The 23,972-nt window shown below is 45.0% G+C and overlaps 1 protein-coding gene and 1 long non-coding RNA gene across 3 annotated transcripts in view; one reads left to right on the forward strand and one right to left on the reverse strand.

Moving 5' to 3' along the window:
* LOC308675791 overlaps positions 1-23,698 on the reverse strand; it is a 44,739-nt gene extending 21,041 nt beyond the window's left edge. For both annotated transcript variants that reach the window (XR_014028207.1, XR_014028208.1), the window contains exons 1-3: positions 23,588-23,698; positions 17,905-18,034; positions 3,563-3,622 (exon numbers count right to left, since the gene is read on the reverse strand). This is a non-coding gene — a long non-coding RNA (uncharacterized lncRNA). The remainder of the gene's footprint in view (positions 1-3,562; positions 3,623-17,904; positions 18,035-23,587) is intronic.
* On the forward strand, positions 3,951-23,602 carry C1QTNF12 (C1q and TNF related 12). Its single transcript, XM_081341333.1, has 8 exons — positions 3,951-5,106; positions 12,123-12,239; positions 13,511-13,622; positions 13,714-13,895; positions 18,710-18,818; positions 20,466-20,556; positions 20,978-21,056; positions 22,166-23,602. Exons 1-8 carry the CDS (start codon positions 4,912-4,914, stop codon positions 22,262-22,264), a joined length of 984 nt encoding a protein of 327 aa, XP_081197459.1. The 5' UTR covers positions 3,951-4,911; the 3' UTR covers positions 22,265-23,602.
* Positions 23,699-23,972: the final 274 nt, after the last annotated feature.

Here is a 23,972-nt window from a genome sequence, read left to right on the forward strand (position 1 = left end):
TACTTGAAAAAAGAAGCTTAGGTCACGTTCTTTATAGTACCTTAAGGGGGTGGGTGGGAAAGAGGCTGGCTCCGTGCACGTGACTTGGTTCACTTGTGGGGCTAAGCTTGGGTTTGTTTAACCGTAGTTTGTTGAATAAATCACTGTCTTGAGTTCACTTGTGCTCAATTGGGTGTGGTGGCTTATAAGCTGCACTGATGGAGTTCACACACGTGTTTGACTTCCACGTGAAAGAGCTAGCTTAAATCGGCTTCATGAATTAATTGGCTTGGAGGAAGAATCTTTGTAGACTCCTGGAAGTATAGTGGACCAGACTGGGAAATTGAAACAGATGCCAGGAGAAAGCAGGGACAACCCCACCACCTGTTGCTGCCAAGGAGTTACATTAGTTGAAGTACCTTTTTTCATGAAGGACCTCTAGCTGAGAAGAAATGGGGCTGCTTTGGATCACGTACACATTGATGCCGCAACAGAGGCTTCTGCTTTATTATTATTTTTTGTTATTTTTTTGGATAGGCTTAGATTCTTAGGCCTGGTGGCAACTTGAGAAAAGATGAACAAATGATCCTGAGACACTATTTGTGCAGGCTTCACCTGCTTAATGCACGCTGGATACAGGTAATTTCAACTGTAATATAATAGTTTATCCAGCAGGTGTCGCTACGACACCAACATTAAGACAAATGGCAGGTAAGCCATGGTCTCATCTAAGTACAGGAGTTTCAGTGGGGATGAACTGAGTCAAATCTTGGTCACATCCTCCTCCTTAAGGGAGAAACCCTAATCGTGCAGGCCTAGGATTGTGAGAGCCGCCACAAATACGAGGAACGGGAGGGATAAACCAATGTTTGCAATCACGTTTTCAGGAAAAAGTGAAAACTGGTTCAACACAGCTCCAATGGTGACTGTTGGATGCAACCTGGCGATTGCCTGGCAGTTCCTTATCCAACTACTAACCAGACCTCGCTCCATTTCTGGCCCCTCCCTACTGAGACTAAATATCAATCATAAAGAGACAACTCTGAGAGAAGACAGGCCAAGACATCTCTTGACTATCAACTGATCCAAATGGCTGGGCTAAAATCAAGCTGTCCGTTTAAAACCAGCCCTGTTAACCACTTACAGAACCGTACTGGAACTACGTAATAGTTAATAGCCCGTCTCTCTTCACGCTGTATCTTTTTTCCTTCTTTCCCCCCCCCCTCCCCATCCAAAAAACCCACAAACCCCTATCTTGCATTCCTTGCAAACTATGCTGGCAACCATTCTTTGTTAATAATATTTAACTTGCTTTGGCGTCGCCTCGCGCTTAAAGCTCTGTTCGGGTTAGCTGCAGACGGGCTGCGAATCTGTCGGGGGGTGGGGGGGACGGGGACTTGATGACATGTTAATAGGACTATCTGTCATACGGCAGCTCAGCAGCCTAGACAGTTCTGCAGACCGTGGCAAAGGCAAGTTTTTCTTGTGGTTGCGTTTCACTCCTTCCTGCCTTCATTACTTATCCCCCCCTTCACATTGCAGAGGCTTGCGTGCGTGTCTGGAGTGGAGCCTTTGGAGTGCATGGCATCGCAACGCAGATATGGTGCCAAACAGAACCACCTCTTCAACTGGGAAAAAATGTGTGTGTTTTTTAAAATAAAGCTGTCGTTGTATTTTGCCTTCCCCCCCCCCCTAGCTTCAGATGGCTCTCTGCGCATGCAGTCGTTGGTTTAAGAACCCACAAATTAAAAGCCCTCTGGGAGTGGCTGTCTTCAAAATGGCCTGGACAGAAGGGAAGAGTGGGCTGAAAATCCTCAAATGAAATTCTCTGAATCGATACTCCCACCTGATTGGGGAAGATGTTTTTTGGGGAAAAATAATAATCAAAATTGCGGTTTATGGGGATCTGGGCATATAATTGGGAAGGAAGAAATGGCTTGTTCTACTTGTAATGGACCTTTCAACAACGCTGTAGCAAGCAACGGATTCGAAGGCGACAAAATAACAAAAGACCAACCTTTTGCAACTACAAAAGAAAAATGCAACTTGCTAATTAAAACCAGCCCGTTTACAGCAAAACACATTGAAGTGCAATCCCAGGCCTTAAAAAAAATCTTGTTGATAAAAGCAGCCAATTAACTAAAGACCTGATAAGCAATTAAAATGTGAAAGTCTGTGTGCCACCCCTCTCTGGCTAAGGAAGACAGTTTGCAGCGTTATCTAGCTAATACATTGCCAGATGATTGGCGGCCGACAAGCAAAAGAGCAGCACAACAAGCTTTTAAAAAGTTTGGCTCAATTTGGGGAGAACAAATTAGGATAGTTCCCTTACTTTGGATGTCGCCTGAATGGAATCCTCAACCTTAAGCAGGATGGAGAACAGATGGGTGGTTTCTGGATGTGATAAATACAGGTAGGCCTCGATTTACGACCACAACGGAGCCCAAAATTTATGTTGCTAAGCGAAACAGTTCTTGAGTTTTGCCCCATTTTGCCACCTCTCTTGCCACAGTTGTTTCAAGTGAATCACTGCAGTTGTTAAGTTAGTCACGCGGTTGTTAAGTGAATCTGGCTTCACCCCCTTGACTTTGCTTGTCAGAAGGTCGCAAAAGGGGATCGCGTGACCCGGGGACGCTGCAACCGTCATAAATATGAGTCAGTTGCCAAACATCTGAACTTTGATCGCGTGTTCCTGGGGATGCCGCAATGGTCGTGAGTGTGAAAAAACGGTCATAAGTCACTTTTTTTGGGTGCCGTTGCAACTTTGGTCAATGAACTGTTGTAAGTCAAGGACTGTGCATGTAAAACCTACGTGGCCGCCACCAGCTTCGCTTTTATTCTGACAGCACTTTTGCCGAAAGGTTTTCTGGAAGGCTAGGAAAAAAACGAACAGCCTCTTGGTCTTTCTCCTGGGTTTCAAAATACTGAGATGGATTGGGTTGCCCACACTGGGGGAAAAAAAAAGCTGGGTTAAAGTACAGATAGTCCTTGACTTACCACAACTGAGGCCAAAGCGTTCGTTGCTAAGTGAGGCGGTGGTTAAGCGCTTTGTTTTACGACCTCCATTTGCCCCAGTTGCAACTGTCATAAATACATGCCGGTTTCCAAGTGCCCAGATTTCGATTACATGACCTTGAGGACGCTCCGATGGTCATAAGTGTGGAAAGCGGTCCTTAAGGCGCTTTCTTCAGTGCCATTGTCACTAAACCAACGGTTGTAGGCCGAGGATTACCTGTATATCTTTCTAGGAATGCTCTTTTGCTTGCTTAGTCTGTACCCACAATGGTGCTTCATAAACTGACGGGATGAATTTTCCTGTGGATGTGCGGTTGTACCCTACTTTGCAAGCTTGAATAGATCATTGACCAGCTTCACCAAGAAAGACGAGCCAGTTGCTGGCTCTTAGCCTGGAATCCTTCATTATTATTACCTACATGCTTTAAGCTGAACGGGCAATCATCTCTCTAGTTCTGGGTTGCCAGTGTGGCACAGTCTGCAATAGGCTAAGATTGCAGACATCCAGGGTCAAGTGCTTCTTGGGCTGAGAAACCCACTGTGGGGGCTTTTTGCCAGCCTAGCCTACCTTAGGGGTGGAGGTCTTCCATAGGCTGCCTTGCATTTTCCCGATCCTTCCGAAGGCGATCTGTAAATGCAACAAGTACACCAGTGAAAGCGGGTCCCCCAACAGCCACATAATATACTGCTGCCTCCTCGGCTAAAGAGAGGCAAATTTTGTGAGCTGGGAAGGAAGAGGATCTGCAAAAGGCCAAACAAGACACCGGGCGGGGAAAGAAGTTAGTAGTGATTTAAATCTCTTTGGCACAGGGGGTAAGAGTCGGCTGGCTTCTCCTGACAGTCTCCCCTTAATAGGAATGCAAGAAAGACCAGCCTCGACAGCTCTTTAGAATGTGGCCCCTCCCTCTCCGTACAAATTACCCTCCCTTTCTCTCCCCACCCCGTCTCTTTTTCACTCCCCTTCCTTTCAAGTTGATGCAAAACTCTCCCGCAAAAAAAAATTGTATTTATTCACGGCGGGTACAACTCCAGGGAGGTTTCTGCCAGCCTTCAGCTGCCAGGCAAGGAAGCAAGCACGGAGCTGGCAATTTCCTATCGGCCCAGAGTGAAGGCGCTGGGACATTCCTCTTGGGAAAGTGGCTCTGGGGAAAGAGAGAGAAGATTCATGAGAAAAGAGGGTTTGGAGGGGAAAGCCATGATTGTCAGATTGTTTCGTAGGTGGCAGTAAAAATCAGGCACCCACAAAGGAGGGATTTGAGAGTTTTTTCCTTGCCTTTTTTTTCTTCTTTTAATAAGGGGGGAAATAGTGGACTTTTAAGATTTGGGACATGGCACATCCACAGATGTGATTTCTTTTTTTCTTTTTTTTTTCTTTCCATCATCAGTAAAGTAAGCAACTCTGCCAAATTTTCGACGTGTAGATAGCTTTGGAAATCAGCACGCGTGTGTGACATCGGGAAAAATAGTAGGAGCAACCAATTCCCTCTTTTTCTCTCCTGCATCTGATTCTCCAGTCCTTCACCTTTGGCTCTGCCACTGTTCCCGAAGGGGCCTCCCCCGTGTTCTACAACTTTTGACCCTCCAGCCCTTTTTTTGCCAAAGGAGAAGAAGATGCTCTGAGCTGGCAGTTTAGAGCTCACCGAAATTTTTGTTTGGGGAACCTGCCGTCTAGAGGGGAGCGATTCCTCAACGTGGGTCGCTTTGGCGTGGTTGATTTTTTTTTAGCAGGCCCTCCAAAGGCGAAGCAGCAGAATTGCTGGCCATGGTTACCCGTTGCTTGCAAGTGGGATTAGCTTGGGATGACTAGAAGCAAAGCGGGTTTACCCAGAAAGACAAACCCGGCATCCCAAAGTCCGATCCGTTTCTGATTTCCATTTTGAGAAGGTTGCTCCTCTCTTGCTTTCCCCATCTTGGAAGATGATGTCCCCAAAAGACAGAAGACGACACTGGATTTGGCTTGTTCTGGCAATGCTGATCTGCCAAGAATTCCCAAATTTCCCGCTGGTGGTGGCCAAGAAAGAGCGGAAGAAACTGAAGGAGCCTAACCAATACACGGAAGCTCTCAACGCAACAGCTCTTTCCAACAGCGAAGAACTGAACGGACACTCCAAGGTAAGTGAGGGACTGCAGCAAAATTGGGTGGGCTTGCTTGTCCCACGGCGGCCCCCCATTTGATTGGGGTCTCCCAGGTGGGACAAGGGAAGGACAACTGGTTGGCATTCCCAAGACTCTTCTAACCCTCCCAAAGGTAGCCCCTGGTCCACCAAATGCAGCCATGGTTTCCGCAAAGGCTTTTTCAGCAGAACGTGGGTTTGGGACAACATTCTGATGTCTGGTTTCATGACATCTACTTTGGGAATTTGTGGAGGTTTCCTCTTGTTTCCGCGGGTGTTGAAAGACTGAGGTGAGACCAGGAAAGTGAGCTTCCGTTAGGCAAGACAGTGTATCTGACATTGGCAAGGCCTCCATCATACCCTGCTTGTAGGATTTCCCCACGATATCCTGTCGGGTTGGAAATGGTGACAAGGGAAATTGGTCTGATCAATCCAAGCAATCTCGTCGTAACTTTGGGAGAGATCTCCTCGTAGCCCAGAAACCTGAGCAGAAGGATGGGGGGAAAATTATAATTTTGCCAGGTTGTTGGTGATGATGGGAATTCTCCTACTGGCACGTCCATGGAGCTGGCTCTCTGGGTAAGGGGGATTCCCCAACCACGAGCCCCCAACACAGCTCGGCCATAGGCCAGGCTGTAATCCCAGTCCGCTGGACTACAAACTCCATACTTCTGGGGTTTGATGGGAGAGGGAATCCAAAACATTTGACAAGGCAGATGGAGAATGGAGGGGATGAAGGTTTAGAAGAAGTGGGATTAACTCAAGGTGGGGGAGGTTTGTGTAAGTGTGCAGAAGTAACTTCCTCATCTCATTCTGGCAGCCTCTGCCAAAAACCAAGCTGGCAAATAAAAAATCAAAAAAATCAGGACAGACAGAAGTGCTTATTCGCACTTATTCGGCTGAGGGGGATGGAAGCAGAAGAAGAAAATAAATAAAAGAACTTGCAGGATTCAATCGTGCCTCTAAAAGTTCCAATCCTTCCTAAAAAGGAAAGTTTTCACAGAGCAGCTGGAGGCCCTCAAAGGAAGATTCCTATTATTATTTTATTTCCACTCCTATATTCCAACTTTCCAAGGCAACTTATGTGTTTAAATAAGAACAAGATTTACATTAAACTTAGACAAAAAAGCCCTAATGGTTTAAATAGAGTCTTAGAGTTGGGTGTGACTGGTGATGGATTGCTAAATGTTACGTGCATCCATGGTGAGATGCAGTCTATCTCCAAACGGCAAGCAATGAGGACAAACTGTCATATTTGGGAGTGGGAGGTTAAGATTTGAAAGGATTTTTTCCCCCCTCGTCAAATAGTTTTCTGTTCCTGAAGTTGGTAGTAGTAAGGAGCATTTTAGAAAAGCATTTTTATAGAAGGGGAGGATCTAACAACACGAGAAAGTTTTCCCACCCCATTTGGGATTTCTAGACTTCTGTTGCCATTCTGAATGATGAACTGGCCTTGAATTGCAAACATTAATCCCCGCAGTTAAGACCAAAAAAGGCAAATGGAGGATTTCTGGGTGATTTGCACAAATCGCCAAGGGTTTTTGATTTATCATCCCACGCACACGCTTTCATTTATCCTGTTGAAGCTCTGGAAGAACCCATCCACATTCAAAGATGCATCCTTTGTTGATCTGACTTTTCTTCTGAGCCTGACTGACTGTCAGCAGAAAGAGGAGAGGGAGTGCCAAGACTGGAGGTCCTTGCTCTCCCCAAAATTCGTACAACAGAGCAGTGGGAGGGCCTCAAGGGAACTAAATGTTGAGTTGCCTTTTCCAATAACTAGCGTAGCTAAGGTTTCTAGATGACGTAGAATCGAAGCTGGAAAGGGGGACTTCGGAGGCCTTCTAGTCCAATCTGAACCTCTTAACTGGAGACGTGGAGAAGAGGGTCTGCCAACCAGGTGCTCTGTCCGAGAACCAGAATCCTTTGATAAGGAAGGTTTTTTTTCGTCCTCCGTTTGAGCTGCCACCCCTGTTTCATTGAATGGTAAGCCGACTTTTGCAAAGTTTGCAAAGGATGTGGTGTCCCACGCAACTTTGCAGATGCTGTGTCTCTTGGCCAGCATGGAACTGATAATCCCCCCAGCTCCAAGGGGCGCTGCGATCACAATAGCACAGTCTTTAAAATCCCCTAATAGGTCCTTTGTTCTGACAAGAGTTTCAAAGGACTTTAAACTGCCATATATTGCTAAGCTGTGGATGTCTGTGCAGAACTAGGTAATTATCCCTGGTGGTTAATTAACTAACTGGGGTAGGATTGGGAAGTAATTAACCTCCAGAGGGGAAGGCGGGACAAATTCCCCTCTAGACAGCCATGAAAGGCAATTCTGTCTACTGTACTTGGGCAATTACAGTTGTGGGTCAATTGACTGGGAGGAGTGTAGTTTTATGACAACAACACGCCTTTTCTAGATCAGAGACTGAATTTTACCTAATAGGTAGTTTGCTTTTCAGGATGGAGTAAAAGGCCCTGTGATCCAATGCTTGGAGAGGAAAGCTTAGCAATTAAAAAAAAAGGGGGGGGGGGCTGATTATATTTATTTGCACTTAGGGTATTATGGGTTGCAAGGGAAGCATGTTTTTGGCTAGATCAGAGAAAACAGCTTGTGGTCCTCCACGTGAGGGTGAATCCTAGCTCCCATAAGCTTTAGCCAGCATGTCGACATGAAAGGATGATGGGATTGGAATCCAGGAAGAACAGTTCTTGGAAGACTAAGTAGAGACGAGTTTTGGAGAGACACAGGGATTAAAAACGAGGATATTTTCTTTCCCACCCCTCAATCCAAAGAAGAAAAACACACTGACAGACTATAACTATTGGCTAAAAAAGCATGTGTGTGTCCATCTTGGGTTCATCTGAATTGACTAGAAGTAGTTTTCCCCCCCTTCTCTCTCTCTCTCTCTCTCTCTCTCTCTCTCTCTCTCTCTGCTGAAGCCAACGTTTGCCAAGATAAAGAGAGTCTGGCACACTTATTCACTGGATTGTTCATGCCGGGCCAAGAGGATTAAATAATACTACCACAAGGGCAGATTGATCATTTTAGCCATCAGTCATCTACCTGATTGATAGCTGGCAAGGCGGTAGGGCAGCAGGCTGGCTGCAAGCGAAGGAAGCTAGGGACAGCAAGACGGGCAGGCAGTCCCCAGCCTTCCAGAGTTCCCAAAGGCAGTGGCAGTCCTTGGCAGGCAGTCCCTTTCGGCGTAGCTCAGGAACCCAGATTTCCTTAAGCAGGACAGCAGCTGTTTTTAACTCGTTTTTGCTTCTTTTCCCATGCTGTAACCCCCTCCTCGTTTTAAGCAAGATGACGTTTCGGTCCCCAGGCCACTTCTTCTTTCAAGTCTTCTTTTTTTTGCCAGCCGCTCTGAATTCTGGGTCAAGCAGGCAAACTCTGAAAGGAGTCACGGCGCCTGTCCGTGGTTCACCCGTTAGAAAAAAGAGGCTGTAGGGCCGTTGTGCGTGTGTGCACTGTAACAGGGAGCTCTCCCCTTACAGCCGTTCGTTTACTGTCCGTCTGAAGTTACAACGGGCCTGGAAAAAGTGACTCATGACCATTTTTCACAGGGCCATTACAACATCCCCCCCCGCAGTTCTGTGGTCAAAATTCAGACGCTTGGCCACTGATTCATACTTATTACAGTTGCAGTGACTCGGGGTCACGTTGCCAACTTTTGTGACCTTCTGACAAGCAATGGGGAAGCCAGGTTCATTTAACACACACGGGACTAACAGCTGCAGCTATTCGCTTAACAATTGTGGTAAGAGAAGCCCTAAAATGGGCCCAAACTCACTTAACAACTATCTCACTTAGCAGCAGAACCTTTGGGCCCAATTGTAGTCGTACGTCGAGGCCTACCTCTATAGGCAGATGGATTTTGTTGGCCCCAAAATCCAAAACTGAAGTGCATCCTAGGAAGTTTTCAGGAAGCTCAATTTTCTTATCGCTTGTCACACTTGGAGCAGGGCTGTGATTGAAATCCTAAATCAAGTCCTCCAGATCAAAGATAATCAAAGCAAAAGACCAGCCCCATCAATCCAGTATTTTTACCTCCTTTGCGGGAAGTGGATTAACCCACAACCCCATCTTACTTTAGCTGTTACTCTACATCGTGGTGGAGCAACGGGGGCCAAAATTTATCAGGATGGTTCCAGCAAGCTTTGCCAAAGAAAATGGCAAAAGAGAGCAAAGATTGGGATTAAGTGTGTGGGTAGAAATTGGCTGCCTTATTAAGTCACCACCACCACCACCGCCGCCGCCCAAATTCAACTTCATGTTTTAACTTTCAATGCCCTCTTGAAATTTAAGCTGGCCAATGTTCCGGTCTCTTGAAAGCTTCTGGGAAGGCTAAACTTGCAGCGCAACTTTTAAGCTTTCTCTTAAGGCAGGAGGAAAAAAACAAAACGGAGGACGTTTTAAGGAAACCCTGGAGTTATTTGCATATAGCGAGTGAACCAGAAAAGGATGCTTGAGAATCGGTCCTCTTCCCTTTTTGCCAAGAAGCTCATTTCACTGATAGCAGTTTGGGGTCCCGGGGAAAACGGTAGAGTCTTGATCCCGTGCCAGCAAAATCTGCTTGGCTGGAGGGCGTGCCTGACGGATCTAACATTGACACTAATTATTCAATTACCGTGGAATGCGCTTAACGCTCCGCTAGAAGTGACTCGGGTTCCCCTCTTGGCTCAACGCCGCAGACAGCTGTGGTTCCGCAAACATCTGCCTGGGGCAACGGAGGCTGAGGAACAATTGGCCCCCAGAGGCCCTTTCCTTTATAAAAGAGGGGAAAGGGTGTTTAAAGAGGCTATCGGAATCCAGGAATTACCCTGTGAAGGAAGTCTGTATGTACCCTTAGCAACTTCTCAAGTGAGAAAGATGGCAGGAACTATACAGAAAATGTGAAGGAGGAGCAGGTTTTTTTCTGTCTCCCAATGGACACAAAACCGCCCGGCTAATCAAACATAAGTTTTAGGAGGACATTTCTTTTACCCAACATATTTTTTTTTTTAAAAAAAATCTCATTTTAAGTTTCCGAGACCATCTAATGATTCTCTCATTGGGGAGTTTCTGCCAATCCATTTGTCTCCACCCTTCACTCGAGAGCAGAATAATTACAGAATAATAGTTATCTTGGAGGTCCTCTAGTCCAACCCTGTTCAGGCAGGAAACCCTATACCATTTCAGACCAATGGTTGTCCAGTCTCTTCTTAAAAACCTTCAGTGATGGAGCACCCAAAACATCTGGAGGCAAGCCGCTCCGCTGGTTAACTGTTCCCACTGTCAGGCAATTTCTCATTAGTTCTAGGTTGCTTCTCTCCTTGATGAGTTTCCATCAATTACTTCTTACTTCAGGTGCTCTGGAGAATAGCTTGACTCCCTCTTCCTTGTGGCAGCCCCTGAGATATTGGAAGACTGCTATCATGTCACCCCTAGTCCTTTTTCCCCCCCATTTAACTAGACATACCCAATCTGCTCCACTGTTTTCCCCAGAGAAATCCTACAAGGGGCAACGTGCATTCAGACTTGCAATCCTTCTGCTCCTTGGTTATTTCCTGGAATCTGGGGTTGCTGCTTCATGGAATGTCAGCTGACAATCCGGTCACAGACATCTGGCGGGGAAGCTGTGACTGGGTAGAGCCTCCAGGCTTGTCTGTGGGCACGTCCACCTGGCCGAAATGGATGGGCTTGCTTTGAAGCCTCCTTTGAAGCAGATCCTGGCTTAGCCTGGGGCTAGCTTAAAGGACGTTCCCCCCACCCTCCATTGGTAAATGAAGCAACAATAAATCACAGTGCTTCAGGAGATGAATTATCCTTCCCTCCCCTTGGATAGGAAGTCAGTAGACCAGTCTGGATTATGATCTTTAAGATGGATGGGTAGCAATTTTCTGGATCTTTGGGAGTCCTGTCTAGCAGGGCCAATGAATGAACCAGAGACCTTACCAAATGCAACAGACAGTATGTGCATTTGCAGAGTTCCAGCAAATTGATTGGAAGGCAAATATAGTAAAGGTAAAGGTAAAGGTTCCCCCGCACGTGCGTGCTAGTCGTTTCCAACTCTAGGGGCCGGTGCTCATCTCCGTTTCAAAGCCGAAGAGCCAGCGCTTGTCCGAGGATGTTTCCGTGGTCATGTGGCCGGCATGACTAGACGCCAAAGGCACACGGAACGCTGTGACCTTCCCACCGGAGTGGTCCCTATTTTTCTACTTGCATTTTTACGTGCTTTCGAACTGCTAGGTTGGCAGAAGCTAGGACGAGTAACAGGCGCTCACTCTGCTACGCGGCACTCGGGATTCGACCCGCCAAACTGCCGACCTTCTGATCGACAAGCTCAGCGTCCTAACCCACTGAGCCACCGCGTCCCTGCAAATATAGTAGACATTGAGAAAATATTTGGAGGTGGCTGGCCAATATATTTAGCTGCGTAGATAGCATCCTTTTCATCTATGTTTAGAGACTTATCGTTTCATTGGCTGGATTCTTCACTGTATCTTTTGACGGCTTAATCAGAATCGCATTATACCCTAATCAAGCACATAGAGTTTGCTCATTTCTTTCCCTGGTCTGAGGAGGCCAGTTGTCTCTGTTTCTTGCTGTTCCCCAGCTATATTTTATTTTTAAGAGCATTGGTACAAATTACTCTTTTGTAAATTGAAAGAACCCCTTCTATATGTCGCTGCTGGCTTTTAACTTCCCCTCTTCTTTCTGTGGAGCGACTGTCATCTCACACTTTCCCCCTTTCATCTTGGATCCTTTTTAATACCCACAGAGATGGAAATCTTAAAAATAAATAAATCAATAAAGAATGAGGGGGGAGGGAGCCTGAAGGCTATACATTTCTAATCCCCTCCCTCCTCTGTGGAAATTTTGCTTCTCGGATTTCAGATCCAGAATTAAGAACTGGAAGGTTCGTAGGCAATGAAGGGGATGGAAGCTCTCTCCACCAGGCTGCCTGCCTGCCTGCCTGCCTGCCATCCTTGGTCTGCAGAATCTCAAGTGTCACTGTTTACTCTTCCTTTCTTTAGATGCTAGAGTCCCCAGACCCACGCGTCGCTGACCCACGCCGGACATGGATTTCATTTGTACAGCGTCCGGGTGAAGGCAGCAACTCCAAAAAGAAATGCAAAGGGAAAGATAAAAAAGTAGGTTATTTCCGGAAGCTTTCGCTAGCTGGTAATGATAACGCTGACCATGATGATGATGATGATGATGATGATGATGATGGCAGTGCATTAAAATGCTGCAGGGTGGGATGGTGGTCCTTTGGGCTTTCTAACTAGTCAGACGACCAATTGTTAGCTAGTAATCATTGTCAGACTGGCATCTGCAGAAAATGGTGCCTTAATAGGACCATTTCTAATCCCCTTCTCTAATTTTCCTTGCTGGTTTATTTTATCTCCACAATCTTTCAATGATCCAGGGGTTTTCATGGGTGGTTTCATTCACACATGGAAATGCGCACAAGGGAAGAAGGTTGTCCGGCATCTCCTGCAGCCATCGCTTAGGAGGCACTGATCTGATTCCTAAAATGATAGTTCCAGTGTGAATCTGGTTTGTGGCAGATCTGTAAGGTCTCTTTTCTTGAACGAGCTGTCTGTGCTGCTCCAGGGCCCACTTGCTCACTGCCTTTCTGTTCCTTTTTCTCAGCTACGATTTCAATCTGTCTCACTTCCGTTTCCATTTGAGAAAATTCCCCACCCTCGGAGAGGCTTTCTTCCCGATACCGTGTACGTACAATTTGAGAGGGATGCCATGCTGACAAAGAATTTTCTCCAAAATGTGGGTTGTTCTCTAAAAGGTGTGTCGTTCTCACCGTTGCCTACATATTAGTCTCCAAAAAAAACACTTTTAACACTGACTGGGGAATCCTGAAGACAGCACCAGCAAAATAGCATGGATGCAGTCACCAAGTATTAGTTCTGATTTTACTCGGATCAAGGGAAACTACGTTTGGGACGAAAGCTTTTGTGTGAGAAAAAGCTTGGTTTTTGTACGCACCCATTATTTCTCTTCTGAACATCTAACAAAGCTGGTCAACTCTAGTTGAGTCATTGGCCAACCCTGTGCCCAAATAACCCCTGGCATTTTGTCACTTCCCCATGATGGGATCCTTCTCCCACTTGGATATCCTGTAGGCCCCATGGAAGGATGGCAAGGAGGAAGCAAGATTGAACAGTTCCCTGGAGATGTATCCAGATCTCCATTATCTTGTCCACATGTTTACAGCTACTTCAGAAGCAGCGATGATGGTCTTCGAAGACTTTGATCCAGCTTAACAATGCCCCTTGGTTTCTCTGAACAGGTCCAAATCAAACTGTGAATTTGGGACTTGGCTAATTAAATGGCAATTTATACTTCTGCATAAGACAGTTTCTGAACCGCTATTTCCCTATTTATTTATTTATTTTTCTAGCGTGGTCTTGTTGGACCTCCAGGGCCCCCAGGCCCTCCAGGGCCCCCAGGTCTTCCTGGGGCTGAAGTCACCCATGAAGTCTTAATGCAAGAATTTAAAGAAATGTTAAAAGGTAAAGCAGTTCTTCTCCAGCCTTTTGACTTTACCGGAGGCAAAGATCAGCCCAGGGTAATAATCACAGCCGCAACCGTTTTTTCTTCCAGAAGCTACTGAGCGGCGGGCATCTCCACTTCTCCCAGCCCATCCCAGTGAGTTGCCTGTGAGGTTGCTGCCATTGGAGGAAAATTCCCTCTACCGGCGAGTGGAGGAAGCCTTCCATTGCAAGCTGAAGGGGCAAATCATTGTGGACAAGAAAACTTTGATGGAACTCCAGAACTTTCAGATGGTGAGGCAAAGGAGGAGCTCTCATTAGGTGTTTGGAAAACGGCTGACTACAGTGCAAATAGATTTGGAGTGGTCTAGTAGGACGTGGTGGCTCAGTGGGTTAGGACGCTGAGCTTGTCGATCTGAAGGTCGGCAGTTTGGCGGGTCAAATCCCGAGTGCCGCGTAACAGAGTGAGCACCTGTTACTCGTCCCAGCTTCTGTCAACCTAGCAGTTCGAAAGCACGTAAAAATGCAAGTAGAAAATAGGGACCACTCCGGTGGGAAGGTAACAGCGTTCCATGCGCCTTTGGCGTCTAGTCATGCCGGCCACATGACCACGAAGATGTCCTCGGACAAGCGCTGGCTCTTCGGCTTTGAAACAGAGATGAGCACCGGCCCCTAGAGTCGGAAACGACTAGCACGCATGTGCGGGAGAACCTTTACCTTTACCTAATAGGATCAAGGGCACGAAGCCACTGGAACTGGGCTTGATCCGAGGCAGGCTTCTTAGTTATGGTAGTTATAACATCTGGCAATGCTTAGGCACCTTGGCTCTCTCCAGAAAAGAAGGTTCCTATCAGGTAGTATCCAAATTTGGGAGACCAGAGCTGTAGACTAGACTGGGTGGGTCAGAAGTAAAAGATCTCAGAAAAGTCAGGGGCAACCATTTATAGACTGTTGCTGAACCCCCCTACATGGTCTGCATGTAGCCCTCAGCAATCGAGATTGGCCAGAGAAGTCTTGGGCTAGGCTTAAGTAGGAAAGCCATGGAACTATACTGAAACGTCTTGACTGGTTCCAACATTTGTTTTCTTTGTTTTCCTTTGCATGAGTTCTCCTTATGAAAGACAGAGCCTCTGTTGCTGTTTTTGTAGCAGCTAAGCCTTTTTTCTTTTTCTTTTTTTTTTTTAAAAGAAGAGTTTGGTGAAGAAATGCACCGGGGGAGTGGAGATTAGAAAAACTGTCTCTTTGAGTCCAGGCAGGGTCAAAGTTCTCTCCAGGGATAAGGTTGGTGCCACTCTAATTGGTGTGGAGAAGACATCTTAATAGCTGTCAGTGCACAGGCCAAGGTTGAATTGTGGCAGGCTGTGCTTTCCTAATTCGGCTTGGCAGATTCTCAGACGCCTGCCCTGCCAGCCAGCACATACATTTGTGCCATTTTTAGCCGGCCTGAGCCAGATTGGTTTAGAGCATTCCTACAATGGTGCATCCGAGGCACGGCTGCCGGTGGGCCCAGCCAGCCTGCCCGATGACAGAGTCCTGGCTGGTCGTGATGAAAAGAAAACGAGGCTATTGTCATGAAGGTTTCAACACTTTCATCGGCGGGAGCGTTCACGGCCATCTTCACACAGGTCTCTTAATGAGCATTTGATCCTCCATCAGCGTGCTTCGGTTGCTCTGCGTTTTACAAAGCGCAATTATGTGGCTTTAAAAAAAAATGTTTTCTTCTTCTAAGCCACTTGGAGAACATCTCTGAAGGAGAGCACATTCACGCTGATCTTAGACAGGGATGACGATCTAAATTTAGGAACGTTGATCTTTAGGTCGCCAAACAGAAGTCATCTGAAGCATGTAGAGAGGAATATTTCTGGGACAGTAGAATCAGTAAGAAGTGTAGGATGGCTCCAGGCTGAGATCTGATTTGTGTCTCACATTTTCTTCCTAAGCGCTCGAGACTTTTATATATATACTGTATATATATCAGGAGGTGGAAATAAAAGAATTTTGTTTTGTCCATTGCCCAGAATTAAACAAAGAAGGGTGACTGCATGTTGTAGTGTTTGAATCTGAAAGGATTCAGCGCACCATTTTCTCCTGAAGGTGAATTCATGTCATTTGGGAGAAACAAAAGATCCACTTTTGGGTCTGTGTGTGTGTGTGTGTGTGTGCGCGCGCCCGTGCGCAGGGTGGCTCACATAAGTATCTCATGGCTCTATCCCCCTTCCCCAGCTATAATTAAACCAATTTTGCAATCTTTGAGGCTTAAGGGCTGTGTCAGAGAAACTGGCAGATTGTTCTAACTGGCGAGCAGTTTAACCTATTAGCGTATCCCGATTAATTCCATTCCTTCCTAGAGCACCACATTAATTCTTTCTCTTTGTGAGTGTGTTGAGAGAGTGGGAGCAAGACGTGAAGAAACAGGAATGTTTTTTCAAGCGGTAATTTACTGGTGCCGGAAAATTGCTTTCTATTTTCAAGTCAGCGGTTTTTAGGGGAATTAAGTCACTGCCTCTGATTTTTGTTTAATTGGTTTTAACGAAACAGGCAAGAAATTGGAGCTGTCAGAAAGCACTGCCATCTCCAGAAAACAGGGTGTAAACCTTAGAAGGGGATCAAAGAACTGTGAAGAAAATCAAGACAGAGAACCCTGAGTCGAATTACTCCATCGTCCACTATCTAAACCAGGTGGTTGGTATATTTTTTCAAACTTGGCAACTTTGAGATATGTAGACTTCAACCCCCAGAATTCTCCAGTCAGCATACTGACTGGGAAATTCTGGGAGATGTAGTGCACTCACCCTAAAGTTGCCAAGTTTGAACATCTAAATTTGTACATTCAACATAGGAGCCTTTCATGGCAACATAGCGCACATCAGTTAGCAAACAGACATTATAGATGTTTAAGGCTTGCAACCCTACTTTTTTTTTCAACAAAACAATTCATTGCATGAGCCCGTTTCAATTTAGGACCATGATGCAAGAGGAAGAAATGTGTGAGCCTGGAACTTTTTAATACCCGGACCTATTTTTCTGCTTCCACTAGAGCGGTTTGACCCCAAATGTGTCATAATATCCTGTAATCTTTCCCCAGTCTGATTGCCCACCATGTAATGACCAAGCAGTAGATAGTAAATATGATTTGAAAGGATAAAGTGAGGGTTTCCTATGTTCTTAGGAACTCTAGCTTGAATGGTTAATCCTGCTAACTTCTTAATCTTCTTTCTTCTTTTTTTTTTTAAAAAAAATTATTTGGATAGCATCTTCAATTTACCTTGCCAAGTTAGTTTCACTGCCACTTCCCCAATTCTGACATGGCAATAATAAGATGCCAAATTAATAGATTTCAATCCCCCCCCGCAAAAAAAAAGTTCAGTAAAGTTCATTTTCTCTTTTTCCTCTCGAATGTGAGCCAAACCCGCACCGCATGAGCCAAAACTAACAATAAACATGCCACGCTGGGTTTATTTTAACTTAAGTCCGATAATCTTCCCTGCAAGCAGCCTGTCTAGAACGAATTCGCTTGCCGGGAAGCTGCTAAACCAGCGGCTTTGGGCCTGCTCAATTGCCCGACACTCTTTATAAAATAACAAGGAAAATAAAGCCGTGCGAGCTTTGCCTCTGCAGAAGAAAGCAATTAGGTTGCTTAAGGGAGGTGTGAAATTTGCCTTGAAACACTTTAGGCTAGTCATCTTAAAAAAAAAAGACTTTTTGAGCTCCTTTTGAAATCCCACAAATGTTTTGCTGACTTAAAAAAAAAACAACAGGTCTAAGGATTTGTCCATTTGGCTCTGCTGTTTTTCTGTCAAAGGTTTTGGGGATTTCCCCCCCCCCCACCTTCCCATTGCCTCTGCTTTTATCCCTCTTAAATTTGAAAGGCTGGGAATTGAACCTGCAGACCTCTGAACATATAGATGTTCAAACCCCTAAGCTAAAATTCCTCTCTGCCTTAGCCCAGAGAGTCCAAAGGCCAGGCTAAAGGTATTGACCCTTTTGTAAATCACAACGCAAAATCTTTCCAAAGTTCTGCAAAATAATAATAATAATAATAAAAATCAGCTAGGATTGTGCAAAATCTTGTTTTCTCTGACACATGTTGCCCCGAGTTGCTTGACTGCAAGGATTTTGGCAGTTTCCAAAACAATTTTTAGGAAACTCAGCAGATATGTTGCCAAGGCAAGAGTCAGACGTGGACTGTGGATAGGAGACCACCAGGAAATCACCATGGAACAAAACAGTAGTAAATTACTTCAACACTGTTGCCAAGAAATAGCTCAACGCCATCACCAGAAGTTGAGTTTTAGGTTCTTACCTGTTCATGCAACACCAGTAATTCTTTCCCAAATAAGGCAACAGAAAGCCGAGAGAAAGCACGACCTGGTTTTCCAAAATTCATATGAACTCTGGGTGGGAATTTGTGACTCGCTGCCATCCTTTCAAACCTGACTGGGCAATAGAAAAACAAACAACACAATTATAAACAACCTCAGTTCTACTAAAAAAAATATTTCCTACTGAACGTAAGTTGTTTTCCATTTTTTTGCAAAGGAAAAAAAAATAAACAAATGAAGGACGTTCTCATTTCTGGGGTTCCAGTTTTTATGTAGTTATGAAACCGACTGGAAGGGGATGAAAAATCACATGACTGAACGGTCTGTCGGCGTGCAATCCTCTCTCCTGAATTTTATAGCCCGCCAGTCTCCCAAGGAAAATACATTTGGGGATTTATTTATTTTTTTAAGATCAGGAAGCTAAGAAAGCCTTACAGAGACTAAGAGAAAGCAGCCACTTGCATTTCAGACGTTCACAATAAAACATTCACTTGCATTTCAGACGTTCACTTAGAAAAATACTTCTAAGAAAATTTGAAATGTTAAAATGCTCTGGGAATTTGGTTTTTAAAAGTGCCCGGGAGTTCCTTTAGCACAGGAATACAATTTTCGGGAAATTTAAAGGCAAATATTTGGGTGGGGGGGAATAAAATTGGAAAAGCTGAGCACATACTGTATATAAACCTAGCTCATTACGCCTCTTACATATTATGGAATGGAAATAAAGAATGGTTGAACTGGTGGGAACAATATTCCAATTCTATTTTCCCCCCCTTTCTCACACAGCCTTTAGCCAAAGGAGCATTTCTCCGAGGATCTGGATTAAATTTAACAACTGGGAGGTTTACAGCTTCAGTATCTGGAATTTATCAGTTTTCAGCCAACGTCCATGTAGGTGAGTGATAAAATTTATTTATGTAGGGGTTCAAAAACTAATTTTTCTTTCCACGGGCAATTCTCTGGTTTAAGAGAGTGAATGTTGCCCCCACCCCCCAAAAAAATCTATGCTGCCAAAGATCATGGCCAGGGGAGAAAAGCACAAGGTGTATTTTGCTCTAAAAATGGATCAGGATAAAATCGGTGGAAGAGATTTGTATACATTTTTTTGTTGTTGCTCAAAGACATATTCAAAACTCTCCTGGTTGATTTTATCCTGCACCATATATTTTCGAGCACTTATTCTTATTGGTTGCTGCTGCTCATACTCATGTGCATAAAAAGCCCCAGTAGTTACAGATCCTAATACATTTAAAGCTTAGACTTTTACTACTAGTGGCCTCTATGTTTACCATGTTGCATAAACACCATTTCGTGGACAAGGAAAAGGAACAGTGGCTAAATTTGTCCATTGCTTTCCTCTCAAGAGAACAATGAAGAACAGTGTATGAGATTCATAGTCTGTGCTATTGGTGTGAGGAAGTCAAAGCAGTGCCACCTAACTGATGCCAGAGATGACCAAGGACAGGCAGGATTCATGCAATAGCCTTAGTTACACAATGGTGTTGTTCTGAATCTCAGGACCTTGGACAGCTCCGAGCATCCAAATTGTTTCAACCAAGCCTGTTTGCCTTTCTCAGATCCCTTCGTATCCCTGTCATCCATACACTATAACAAAATAGTTAACAGGAAAAACAACAACAACAACAATAATAAATGTATTATATAAAAGTATAAAAGTGATAAGAATTATTATTAATAATAAAAGAAAGACAAGATTGAAATTCCAAAAACCCTTTTCAGCAAACTGTTATTGCGATCAACTCAAAAAAGCATTCGCCACGGCTTCAGTCCCAAATCATCCCAAATATTAACCCTAATTGACCCCGGATCAAATATCCATGTTTGTTTCTCAATATCATCTCTTTATCAATTGCTGATTAATTGAATACAATAAGTCCAATCTCCAAAGCCAATTTATATTCCCCCCCCACCAAAAAAACCAGATAAGACTATTCCCCAATTAAATGTAATGTCCATCTCCCACTCTCCTTCATGCCCCTTAAAAAAAGACCCATTTGCCACTTATCCACCAGAGACTTCTCTGCTATTACATAAAAGATTCCTTTGTTTTCCAACTGATAAGGCTTGCCTTGTGTTTTCCTTGTGGCTGACCCTGGGAAGTGAAAGGAAGATTTGGGTCAGAGTAAGGGGATAGGTCTTAATTTAAGGGAGGGTCTGCTCCTCACTGTGCTGATGGGCTCAGGACTTAAGTTTCACTTCTTTTGTCAATTTGCTCCATAGGACTAATCCATTTATTTCCTCTCCTTTGGTGTCTTGATTTCTGCTCCCAAACATATTTATAATTTCTGAAGGGGGAGAGGAAACGAAATTCACCATTTGCTTCAACCAGGCCCAGAATTCATGGTCAGCAAGCATGTAAATTAGACATTTCGCACCAACTGGAAGGCCACCGCTAGTAGATCCATTACTTTTTTTTTATTGAATGCTAAAAAGAGAATGGCTTTCTTTTCAACGTTGTGTTTCTCTCTCTCTCTCTCTCTCTCTCTCTCTCTCTCTCTCTCTCTCTCTCTCTCTCTCCAAGACCACAGTGAGCTGAAAAGTAAACTGCAGCTTCGAGCAAGAGACAATGTTCGGGTCTTGATCTGCATTGAATCCCTCTGCCACCGATACACGTGAGTATATTGAATCGCTTGAATTGTGGGATTGTTTTATCCAGGAACGCTGGAGACCTACCACAAATTAGCTCTGGCCTTTTAATCCCTCTTTTTTCTGCAGGAACGGTGCATAGTAAACTTCTGGTCAGTTTGGAAGAGGCTCCCACCCTTTTCCCCCCCCAAACTAGACTTGTAGAAGCCTAGGGCAGAATTGGCTAAAGAAGTCATGTTGTGAAGCGGGGGTGGGGGGGGTGGGGGGAGGGAGGGGAGAATAAGGCCCTAGGCAGGGTTTGTAGTGCTTCAGTAAGTGCCACTGTTTTAAGTGACTGTTTTTAATTGGTGAAATACAGCCAGGCGTGTCAATCTGAGACCCTCCTTCCTATTTGATGCCATCCCAGCCGGTAAATGTCTTGTCTCCTCCTTTTTTGCACCTGTCTAGATCTTTGGAGGTTATCGCTGGGCTGGAAAGCAACAGTAAAGTTTTTACTGTTTATGTTCATGGATTGCTCCAACTCCAGGTAAGGACTGTGCAACAGATGGTTCAGATTAATTCTGAGTTCCAGGAACTTTGCCCACTATCTCTTCTCTGAGTCCAAATGCTGCCAGCCAGACCCTCTCCAGGTCTGTCCATTTGTCCTGTCCAGTGAGTCCAGTTCCAACCAGGTCATTCTAGGAATTTGCACTAACTAAAGTCTGGGTATCAGACGACACCAGGTAGATAGTTATATCAGAGATCTTTTGTAACCCACTGAATGGGATGTCATCAGGATTCAATGAGTTATTTTGAGAATCCATTAGAGACCCATTTGATAGCCCAGCTCTGCTCACTGGACACATACTTTCATATAGCTAGCACAGGGGTCTTCAAACTTGGCCCTTTTATGACTTGTGGACTTCAACTCCCAGAATTCCTCAGCCAGGCATGCTGGCTGAGGAATTCTGGGAGTTGAAGTCCACAAGTCATAAAAGGGCCAAGTTTGAAGATCCCTGAGCTAGCATCTCCCGCAAGATTTTATTCATGTTGGTGCCCATGGATGATCTGTCTTCTTCTACTGCTTTGTCATCTCCAAGTCCTAGATCCGAGCTCCAGAGAAAGTTTGATTGGATTGGACAACCATTTGCAAGCACAACTGAGCCCAAAATTTCTGTTGCTAAGCGAGACAGCTTTTAAGTGAATTTGGCCCCGTTTTACGACTTTTCTTGCCACAGTTGTTAAGTGAATCGCTGCAATTGTTAAGTTGGTAACACGGCTGTGAACGGAATCTGGCATCTCCATTAACCGTGCTGGTCAGAAGATCACTAAAATTGATCGCTTATGAGCCAGTTGCCAAGCATGCGATCATGGGGACGCTGCGACGATTCGAAGTGTGAAAAATGGTCATAAGTCACTTTTCCCAGTGACATTGTTAACTTCAAACATTCACTAAATGAGCTGTTGGAAGTCGAGGGCGACCTTCATAGGGTCTCCTGCTTCAGCAGTGGGGTGTGGTGGATTAGAAGATCTCCAAGGTCCCTTCCAACTCTCTTACTCTGATTTGTTGATTAAGCCAACAGAGTTTCCGCATCCATGTATACATGTCGTGTTTATTTTTCTTCTTCCTTTCTCCCACCTTCCTTTACGGCACAGGCTGGACAATACACCTCAATCTTTGTGGACAACAGCGCTGGTGCCCCCGTTACCATTCAGAACGGATCTGACTTTATGGGCATGTTCGTGGGAGTCTAATTCCCAGGCTATCTGCAACGGAGAAAGGAGGCGGAGAAAACAGATCAGGCCTTCTGATGGACAAACTTGAACTCTGAACCCTAACCCTGCCCAAAGGACCACCTTCTATTGCCATTAGTGTTCTGTAGCTGAATGAAGCAAATGTCCTTTTTTTGCCCCCCCCCCAGGAGGCACAGCAACAATCCAAGAGAAAGAGATAGTTCTTAGCGCGGAACCCAAAACCCAGTTGTAGTTTCCTTCCATTGGCAGATTCAGATTTTCCATCTCGGTTCTGAGATCCCAGGAAATCTCTCCTCTGATTCAAATAGGAGGCTTGGCATCAGAGCTTATCTGTAAAACCCGTCTTTCCCATATATTGCATGCTCAGGTATCTCCTAGGTAGGTGGGATCAGGAAAAAAATATCTGTCTAGTCCTTGGAAAGCTGCTGCCAGTCCCGTAGACGGGGTTGATGGAGTAACGTAAACCTGAGTTTTCTTAGGCCCTCCATCTCGTGTTCTGAACTAGCCAACCAGATGGTTGTGGGAAACGCATCAGTACAGTAGCCAAGCCTTCTCTCTTTTCTGAGCCCAAGCAAATGAGTATTGTGTAACGTGCTGAGAATGGTCCCAGAATTCTTCTCTGTTCCAATTCATTTTTTGATCCTCTTCTCATTAGTTCGAAGACTTGGGACCCTTTTAGATTTGCCTCAATATTTCAAAAGCGCTTTGCAGCTTAGAGCCAATTTATACCTGGGCGAAAAATTCTTCCGGTAAGTCATTTTTATTAGGAGTGGCTAATTTGACTTGGAGTAATTTCTAAAGGGTTAACGCTGCTGGGCCCTCCGTACATGTCTTGGAAAGGAAGTGCGTGAACTTGGGTTGCAGAAGGACCCAATTTTAATTCTCAGATCTCCAGCCAGGGCTAGCAGAGCTTCTTCCCTGAAATTCTGGAGAGCAATTGAAGCGGCTCAGGAAAAGGCAACATCCTATGTTTCTCCCCAAAGGGAGCCTGGGATGCATGATGGTTGAAATAATTATACTGACCAAATCTAATCTGACCATTTGGATTTTGAGTTAGGGCTAGGAAACAAGACCATGTCAGTTGAAAACGACATATCCGTGTTGGCCTAGTTTAAGTAACAGATTCCTCCTTCTCTCTTCTCGCACGTCATTCGTGTTACACTCTTGATGTCTGCTTCCAAGCTCAGTTTGAAGAAATGTTGCCAGTGGTTTTTAGAGTTTTCTGCCAGGCCTTGGTACCTGCGTGTCTGTGCTTTTAAACATGCCCTTAATAACCATTATAATGGAAAGAAGTGTACATTATTTAAACTCTTCGTGCTTTACCTTAAGATCCCAGCCTTAATGTCAGACGGTCGTGCAAAACCAGATCGAAAGCACAGCTTCCATATGAATGAACTGACTTCTTCTGAGACATCTGGCTTTGTTGCGATCGCTGCAAGTGAAAGGGGAGGATAAGCACGACTCTCTGCCTCACACATACACAAAGAGGTGGACATATAGGTACACAAGAAATTGCAGGAGTGAACAGTCAACTCCCGTCTTTGGAGACGCTAAAATCAAGGATCCATCCAACCTTGGATTGTTGGAAACCGTCAACGATCTGACTCAGGACGGTGCTGAAGATGGAAGCGATCCCATTCAGACTTTTGTGGGATTTCAAAGGGCAAAACAAAACGCCGTGTGACGTAGGGGGCTGTCCCCTTCCCTG

This window comes from Vipera berus (genome assembly GCF_964194415.1).
Source record: "Vipera berus genome assembly, chromosome: 17".
Classification (NCBI taxonomy): domain Eukaryota; kingdom Metazoa; phylum Chordata; class Lepidosauria; order Squamata; family Viperidae; genus Vipera; species Vipera berus.

Excerpts from the sequence above, each read along its gene's own strand:
- C1QTNF12 (XM_081341333.1), top strand. The coding sequence starts at position 4,912 with ATGATGTCCCCAAAAGACAGAAGACGACACTGGATTTGGCTTGTTCTG. Across the intron at positions 12,240-13,510 it reads GCAAAGGGAAAGATAAAAAA|CGTGGTCTTGTTGGACCTCC; the intron begins GTAGGTTATTTC and ends TTATTTTTCTAG. Across the intron at positions 18,819-20,465 it reads TTCAGCCAACGTCCATGTAG|ACCACAGTGAGCTGAAAAGT; the intron begins GTGAGTGATAAA and ends TCTCTCTCCAAG.